General features: G+C 61.4%; 1 protein-coding gene across 1 annotated transcript; it reads right to left on the bottom strand.

The window, feature by feature from the left end:
• Positions 1 to 2556: 2556 nt before the first annotated feature.
• Positions 2557 to 8092, bottom strand: LOC144307107 (olfactory receptor 10J4-like). The gene is made up of 7 exons (XM_077886651.1): positions 7858 to 8092; positions 6798 to 6868; positions 5380 to 5968; positions 4923 to 4979; positions 4459 to 4682; positions 4114 to 4223; positions 2557 to 3637 (listed from the first exon to the last, which is right to left on the bottom strand). Exon 7 carries the CDS (start codon positions 3621 to 3623, stop codon positions 2688 to 2690), a length of 936 nt encoding a protein of 311 aa, XP_077742777.1. The 5' UTR covers positions 3624 to 3637; positions 4114 to 4223; positions 4459 to 4682; positions 4923 to 4979; positions 5380 to 5968; positions 6798 to 6868; positions 7858 to 8092; the 3' UTR covers positions 2557 to 2687.
• Positions 8093 to 8601: the final 509 nt, after the last annotated feature.

The raw sequence follows: 8601 nt of genomic DNA, 5'->3' as shown, positions 1-8601 counted from the left end.
TCCCACGTGGGGCTCCCTGCATGGAGCCTGCTTCTCCCTCTGCCTGTGTCTGCCTCTCTCTCTCTGTGTGTCTCTCATGAATCAATAAATAAAATCTTAAAAAATATATATATATATATCTCCAGCTTGGAAATAGTCAAATAATATGGTTGTACTGTTTGTATCTATGGATGATTCTCTGTTTCAGAATTTATTTTTTTCTGTGAATTCAGCAACTGATGCTTTCAAATGGGTTATAGTCCAAAAATAGGTGTACATGTTTTGTTTCATGCGTCTTCGGCCTCCCTCTGAAGGTGGCACTCTCTGAACCCCGGGACTCTTGCTGTGACTGGAGGTAACCAGGGGAGAAGTGGGAGTGACACCATGAGAAGCGGTTGACAGGCCAACAAGTGGGCAGAGCGTAGGGGAAGGGAATCTGGGGTAGGAACTGAGAAGGGAAGCGAGTGGTTTATTGACACACGGCAGGTGTAGCCAGGAAGTGATTCTTGCAAGACCCTGGGAGAGTAGGTTTTGTGCACTGAACTATAGGATCAGAGGCTACCTGGGGGGTGGAGGGGTGGAGGGAGGGCCCATTTCGAAGTCCCTCCCAGGAAGGGGGAGCTCATTCTGTGAATGAGGACTTGGTTGTCAAAACTGGCTGTGTGTCCGTATTGGGGTGACTTGATGTTGACCTCAGGGTGACCTAGGGAGCAGTGTGTGGTGGGGGTGGGAGTAGAGGAGGTGCAAACAGTTCAGCGGTTTCCCACGAGCCAGGAAGTGTTAGGCCCCTAAGATTCTCAGGTCCTCACGATGACCTTAGAAGGCTGATCCTGCCGGCCCCGTGGGCGGTCGGGAAGGAAGGCCCCCTTCCTAGAGCACACGTGTATAACGGGCAGACCTAGGATTGGGACGCGGGCCTCTCTGGCCCCAAACCTGTGCTCCGTCTATAATGTTACTGCCTAAGTGTCTCCTACTCCAGGTCATGAGGACAGAGAAGTGGATGCGTCAGGGTGGGTAATCCGATGGGCGTGAACCCCATCACCCCATCACCCTCCTGTGGACTTTGCCCCACTTTGTATCCTCTGCGTCTTGAGGGCTGTGCCGAGCAGGGAAAGATGCACCAAGGTTTTCGAGGGGAAAAAAGCCTATTTACAGTATGTGATTTCTGGACTTCCAGACTGATTTCTGAGACCCAAGGACATCCTAGCAGGATTTGAGCGATGTGTAAACCCACCACGCATGGAGCTCCTTCCACAGTTGTAAAGGGGAGAAGCCGGTAAGATAATCGTCATGAGCCCATAATGCACCTATAGACTCTGGGGCTGGATTGTTTTCGGGTCCTAATTAGGCTCCGCATACGAGCGCTGTGGCCTTGAGGAATTTACTCCATCTCTTCAGCCTTTGGGTTCCCCATCTGTAAAGTAAGTTTAATAAAATACGTACCTCGTGGGTTAACAGTGAGGATTAAACGAATTCAACGCTTAAATCCATGCCGGCTATCTAGGATGCACTCAAGAAGTGCACGAAAAGGACGTCACAGAGCAGGGACAAGCCCCCGCGAGCAGAGAGGGCGGTCGCTGATGCCGCTTGGACCGTAGCTGCTCACAGCTGTCCTCTTCCTTTCCTCCTTTCTTCCTCCTTTTCATAACTACTGGGCGGCTGCTCTGGACCAGGCACTGTTGTAGATGTGAGGGACCCGAGTGACTGCCCAATAGATAGGGGCACCCCTGGCCCAGGTGGGGTGACCTGAAGCAGAGCCTGCATCTGACCCCATGTGCGGGACGGAGGACGTGCGCGCAGAGCCCAGAGTGAGGGAAGCAGGTGGGACGGGGCGGGCTCGGCCGGGATGTGGTCCCGTCCCAGGCTCCCCACAGCCCGATCCCACGGGAGACTCTAGTTGCACCTTGAGCCAAGGTGGGTGGCCTTCGGTACCTCCCAGGTGGGAGTGGGGTTCACCCCCCCACCCCGCCCCCAAGAAAGCCTCCTTTCGGCCAGGGTGGTTCCTCAGGGCAGGGATGGGGGGCGGCTGGGAGCCTTTGACACCTGGGCCGAGCAGCTGCAGGGCCTGTTACTTCAGCCAGGCCTCTGGGGACGGGGCGTGGGGCGGGGATGTGATGGGAGAGACGGGCAGGGGCGGCGGAGGGGGGGTCTCTTCTCCGGAGACCCTCAGTAGCCAGGAAGCTATTTTTGCGGTTTTCACTTTACCCGTCTCACCCCGCTTGTCCCTTGGCTCTCAGGGCCTGTGTCTGCCACAGACGACTGGGGTCCCTGCAGGTGGGGTACATTCGTTTTTTTTTTTTTTTTTTATTGTCCTATGGAATATAGCACAGAGAGTGTTACGTGTAAGAAACGGAGGACCTGGATCTCGGGGCTCCCGGTTTTCAGGCTGAGGCCAGGCTCCGAGCCCGCAGGCTCCCGCACGAGCTGCTGTGCCCTGTGCCCCCCTCGCTGCTGGGTCTCACGCTCCCTCCTGCCGACGGTCGCGGAACAGGGTCTGGGCTCCTGGATGTGTCTTCTCTTACTGGGTCCCCATGGAACTGCGGGTCCTCGGAAACGCCCCGTCCCTCATTCGTGTTTTCCTTCCTGGTCTAACCCCACCCGCTCCCTCCCCGTTGCCGCCTCCACCGGGTCCCTCGGCTCGTAGCCCCCTGGCTCCCTCGCCGCGAGGCCGCAGTAAACCGTGGGAACTCCCGGAGCCCGGCGGGCGCCTACGGGAGAGGCTTCCTGCCCACAGCTCGGAGCAAGGCCTGCTTGACCTCCTTGTTCCTCAGGCCGTAGACCACGGGGTTCAGCAGGGGCGTGATGACCGTGTAGGTCACGGAGAGGAGTCTGTCCTGCAGGGAATTTTGCGATTTGGGTTTTAGGTAGATGAAGGAGGTGCAGCCATAGTGGACGATGACCACGGTGAGGTGGGAGGCGCAGGTGGCGAAAGCCTTCCTCTGGCCCTCAGCTGATGCCATCTTGAGGATGGTGGAGACGATCAGGACATAGGAGATGAAGATGAGGACCATGGGCAAGACGAGCACGCACAGACTGATGAGCAAAGTGAGAAGCTCTTTGATGGTGGTGTCGGCACAGGCCAGCTTCATGAGGGGCCGGATGTCGCAGAAGAAATGGGAGATGACGCTGGCGTCACAGAAGGGCAGGCTGAACACGGAAGACACCTGGATGATGGCTGTGCTCAGGCCCACGCTCCAGGAGCCACACGCCAGGTGCACACAGGTCCTTTGGCCCATGACGACCGCATACCGCAGGGGGTCGCAGATGGCCACGTAGCGGTCGTAGCCCATGGCCGCGAGCAGGAAGCAGTTGGTGACGCCAAAGGTGAGATAGAAGAAGAGCTGAGTGGCACAGCCCGCAACGGAGACGGCCTCCCGGGGGCTCAGGAGACCGGAGAGCATGCGGGGGACGATGGCCACGCTGTAGCAGGTCTCAGAGAGGGACAGCGCGCTCAGGAGGAAGTACATGGGGGTGTGGAGGTGACGGCTCAGGCGAACAGCCGCCAGGATGAGGGCATTGCTGCCAAGGGTCACCAGGTGCAAGGCCAGAAAGACCACGAAGAGGAGGAGTCTGCGCTGCCACCCCAAAGCGGAAAAGCCTTCGAAGGTAAACTCCGTCACAGCAGTGGCGTTGGGCTTCGGCATCGGAGGATCCGGGTCTGAAAGACACGAGGCGGAAGGTGGGAGACCCGGGTCCTCATCAGCCAGGTGCGGGGACCCGAGGCTCCCAGACGCTGGCCGGGCTCTCTGGTTCCCGGGCTCTGCGGGGCTGGGCCAGGGGGTGCCCGGGGCAGGGAAGGGAGCGAGCACACCCGGGGATGGAGGGGCAGCCTGCTGGGAAGGGAGCCAGGCTGCGGGGGTGCTTCGGGGGAGGCGGGGGCCTCGGCCCGGGTCACTGGGGGGCCGGGGTCTAGGGTGGGTGAGCAGAGACTCTGCGCCTTTCTCTGGGGCGACTGGCGTGTGGCCCGGTGCAGGCTGTGAGCCCGACCGCTCCCTGCTTCCTTCCCACGTCCCCCAAGCGCCACTTGCTTCCACGCCCGGGCCCCTGCCTCCCGCGTGGACGGCGTCTCTGCTTGTTTCCTGGGCTCTAGTCAAAGCGGCCAAGCATCGGAAACCTCCGAAAGGTCCCAAGTACCGGTGTCTGCACGCAGACAGCGGGAACAGGATCCTCAGGGCACACGCGTCCCTGCTTTACCCCCGCTGAGTGCTCTTCTTTGCTCACTTCACTTGTCGGCATTTGCTCATCTACAAAATGGAATAATACGGACTCACAGGGTTACTATGGAGATGATGCGCATTGCCGCGTGGGAAGCCGAGCTGAGCCCCCGATACGGGGACAACGGGGCATCACACTCCCGCACCTTCACCCGACCTGCCCTTCCCACTCCCTCCTGGGTTCTCCTTGTCTCCACCCCCCCTCCGCCCCCATGAGACAAAGGCAGGGCCCATCGCCACGACTGACGGCTGGTGGGAGACTTACCCGAGAAGAAGCCCAGAGGGCACTGAGCACAGAGAGGGGGTATACAGTAGGCCGCGAGGACATGGTCGCACGGGTGAAGACGAGCGTAGATGTTCAAATGGGGGTGTTTTAGGTGGTGCTGCGGTCCTCATTGCTTCTCTCCTGGGCCTGGCCCAAGGTTCCAGGGTGGCTGGTCTTCATCCAGCTGGAACGTTTGCGGCAGCCTGAGGGCTCGAGGGGCTGTTCTGGGTTTGGAGACAGGTGTCGGGGTGGAGGTGGCACAGAAGGAAACACGGGAGCAGGGGAGCGAGAGGGTTTGGGGGTGGGGGCTGGGGCAGGAGGGAGTGGGGGGGCAGCAGGCCGTTCCCAGCACAGCGGTTCTGCCGCCGCACCCGCGTCCAGGCGGTCCTGCCCCGGCTCCTGCCCCGGGAAGCCGGGCTGTGGGAGCGTCCCTCTGACCCTCACCTCCCAGCCTCTGCCTCTACCTGGTGCAGGAAACAGGAGGACATGGTGGGGACTCCTCTATCCCGGAAATAAGCTTTCTGTGGGTAGAAGGGATGCCTCAAGTTCACCCCATCGGACCCCCCAGTCCCAGAGTGTGCCAGAGGGGGACGGGTGGGACTGTGCGTTCCCAGGTCCCCGGCTCCCAGTCCTCCCCGAGCGATGCCCTGAAGCCCACTATCTGGGGCTAAATGCACCAGTTAAGCTCTTTGAAAGTTCTTGCCTCCGATTTACTTAGGCTCATGTCCGGATCACCCTTTCTGAGTGATTTTTTTGGTATTTATAATGCTTTTTATTCCCTAAGTTTTACAGCACAGCTGTTGGTTTTCCCACTTGACCATACCCCCCAGGGCAGGGAGGAAAAAGAAGAGGTGGCCTGGCTTGAGCAGGGGTGGGGAAGCCCCGCCTCCCTGCGTGGGGGGAAGGGGTGGGGGGACTTACACCTCGCCAGGCAGACGGGGGGCTCCGGCCTTAGCACCCACCACGCTGGCCAGGGTCCTGCTCCTGCTGTGCTGGGTGGGGGGGGGGGGTGCAGTGCATACGCGCAGCCTTGGGAGGGGAGGCCCCGAAGAAAGCCGCGGAGCCCCGCGGAGTCCGGGGCCTGTCTGGGAAATCCTCTCCCACTTGGTGGGATGTGGGAGCAACAGCCCGAGGCCCCGGCTGCCTTCCCAGAGCCCCTCCCTTAAGTGGGTGCAGGCCGTCGGGGGGCCATCCCCCTGCGCCCCGGGAAGCCGCGGCGACTGTCCCCAAGGAGGCAGCAGCGGCGCCCAAGCCTCCACGATGCCTGCCTGGGGACCTCGTTAGGCGGGGGCTCGGGCGGGCACGCGGAGAGCATGCAGCAGCCCCTGGGTCCCCCCGGGCACGAGGCGGGGGGTGGAGCGTGGGCTCCGAATCCCGCCGTGGAAGGGTGCAGCGTCGTCAGGGGCTCGCGGGCCAAGGCCCCGGGCGGCCCCCTCGGATCCAGATGTCCCGGAACTGCGATGCCTGCCCTCGTGGGTGCTCCCAGCCGCCGCTCACTGGGCCTTCCCACCTGCGGGGGCAGGGGTGGAGCGGGTGCCCGACGCCCGTCTGCCCCCCCCCCCCCAGCAGCATGTGCTGCTCTGCGGGTCACCCTCCAGGGCATCGCTGGAGTGGGCCCCTCCTGAGGAAGCCCTGGGGGCAGGCAGGCCTGCTGTCCTCCCCACCTGTGGTTCTCCCCGCCTGCAGTCCTCTCCTCCTGCCATCCTCCCCGCCTCGAGTCCTCCCCGCCTCGAGTCCTCCCCGCCTGCCGTCCTCCCCACCTGCCTTCCTCCTCTCCTGCCGTCCTCCCCCACCTGCCATCCTCCCCTCCTGCCGTCCTCCCCACCTGCCGTCCTCCCCACCTGCCGTCCTCCCCTCCTGCGGTCCTCCTCCTGCCGTCCTCCCCTCCTTCCGTCCTCCCCTCTTACCGTCCTCCCCTCCTGCCGTCCTCCCCCACCTGCCATCCTCCCCACCTGCGGTCCTCCCCACCTGCCGTCCTCCCCACCTGCCGTCCTCCCCTCCTGCCGTCCTCCCCACCTGCCGTCTTCCCCTCCTGCGGTCCTCCCCACCTGCCGTCCTCCCCACCTGCCATCCTCCCCTCCTGCCGGGATGCTCGCTGAGCGCCAGGCCAGCCCCTGCCGGGACCCGGACGGCAGCGGGGCTCCAAGCCGGGGCGCGGGGAGGGAGACCCAGGGGGACCCCAGGGGCGCGCGGGGTCCCCTGGGCCAGGGCGGGCCGGGTCGTCTGGGCCCCGCCTTGCGCGCGTCCCTCCTGGGCGGGGTTTGCAGCTGCCCCGAGTCCGGGCGCGGTCGGAGCCGAACACCCCCGACGCCCCGACCCTGGCGCGTGCGGACGTTCACCTGCCAGGGGGGGAGGTTAGGTGCGAAGGCCGGGAGGACCTGGGCCTGCAGGCTCTTCGCGGCTTTCTTTTCTGAGAGGAGAGAAAATACATTGATGACATCACCTGCTTATTTTGGCAGTTTTGTCTTTTTCGTCTGACTTTTTATATCTGCTCTCGTGTGGCCTCCGGCGCTGAGCTGCGCTGGCCGAGGTCAGGGCTTTACCACCCCCTCCCCCACCACACGCTTTAGTGAGAGTCCTCCCCGGGCACTGGGGGCGCGGGGGGCGCGGCAGCCACGGGGGCCTGGGCTCAGGCTGCTGGGTCGGCCCTTGCTGGCCTCAGCAGGGACCGCCTTGGGCCCCTCCCCACCCCCTCCCTTCCCTCTCCCTCCCTCCCCTCCCCCCCTCGCCCTCCCCTTCCTGCCCTTCTCTCCCCCTCCTTCACCCTCTCTGTCCCTCCCTTCCTCCCCTCCCCTTCCCCTCACTCCCCCTCCCTCCCCCCTCTGTTCCTCCCTCCTCCTCCCTCCCCTCCCTCTACTCCCCTCCCTGCCCCTCCCCTCCCCCTCCCTCCCCCTCTCTGTTCCTCCCTCCCCCTGTCCCTCCTTCCCCCTCCCTTCCCCTCCCTGTCCCTCCCCTTCTCTGTCCCCCTCCCTCCCCCTCCCTCCCCCCTCTGTTCCTACGTTCCCCTCCCTCCCCCTCTCTGTTCCTCCCTCCCCTCCCTCCCCTCCCTGCTCCTCCCCTCCCCCTCCATCCCCCTCTCTGTTCCTCCCTCCCCCTCCCTCCACTCCCCTCCCTGTCCCTCCCCTTCTCTGTCCCCCCTCCCTCCCCCTCCCTCCCCCCTCTGTTCCTACGTTCCCCTCCCTCCCCCTCTCTGTTCCTCCCTCCCCTCCCTCTCCTCCCCTCCCTGCTCCTCCCCTCCCCCTCCGTCCCCCTCTCTGTTCCTCCCTCCTCCTCCCTCCCCTCCCTCCACTCCCCTCCGTCCCTCCCCTTCTCTGTCCCCCCTCCCTCCCCCTCCCTCCCCCTCTCTGACCCTCCCCCCCTGCTCTACCCTCCCCTACTCGCGTGCACGCTCATGCTCACTCGCTCGCTGAAATAATCTTTCAAATGCTTCTCGTGCTTGGGTCACCAGGAAAGGGGGTGCTGGCTGTACATTTCTGGCGGTCGCCCTCCGCCGGGGGAAGGGGGGTTCCCTTCCATTCCTGGTCTGTCTGCAAGTTTACCGAGTAGTCTGCTGAATTTTCAGCTGCTTCCTTCTCTGTACCCATTGATACGGTTCTTTGCTTTTCACTCTTTCACTGGTTAGGGTGGTGATTCACGTTAATAGACCTTTCTAGCGCTGACTCCTACATTTTTAAGGAAAACCCTTACTTAGGCAAAATACCAAGACCATGTACACCATTTGGGTTCAATTAGCTATTTTTTTTCATCTACTCGTTATCCACTAATAATTGTCTTTTAGTTATCTTTCCCTTCTTTGCCTATTTTTGGTACCGAACGTTGGCAGTTAGCAAGGTTTTTAAATACTGGGGAGATTTCACACCTTTTCTATGCTCTGAACCTGATGCCTTTCCTTGTTTGTTTTTTTGAAGGGCTAGATTTTCTCCCTGTCCCCCCCCCCCACCGCTGCTTTTCCATTTTTGTAGGGTTATTATCCCAATAAATTTTTTATTCTTGGTATAATTATGGTAATTTATATCTTCTTCTGAGTTTGCCCATTTTATATACTTTTTCATATAGATTAAAGTTATTCAAGGTATGTTTTTTATAATTTATGTGTGCCTGCCCTGGTATTCTTTTTTCTCCTACCTTATTTGTTTAGTCTAA

The sequence above is a fragment of the Canis aureus genome, chromosome 38, assembly GCF_053574225.1.
Source record: "Canis aureus isolate CA01 chromosome 38, VMU_Caureus_v.1.0, whole genome shotgun sequence".
Classification (NCBI taxonomy): Eukaryota; Metazoa; Chordata; class Mammalia; order Carnivora; family Canidae; genus Canis; species Canis aureus.
This window is presented reverse-complemented; position numbering and strand designations above follow the sequence as displayed.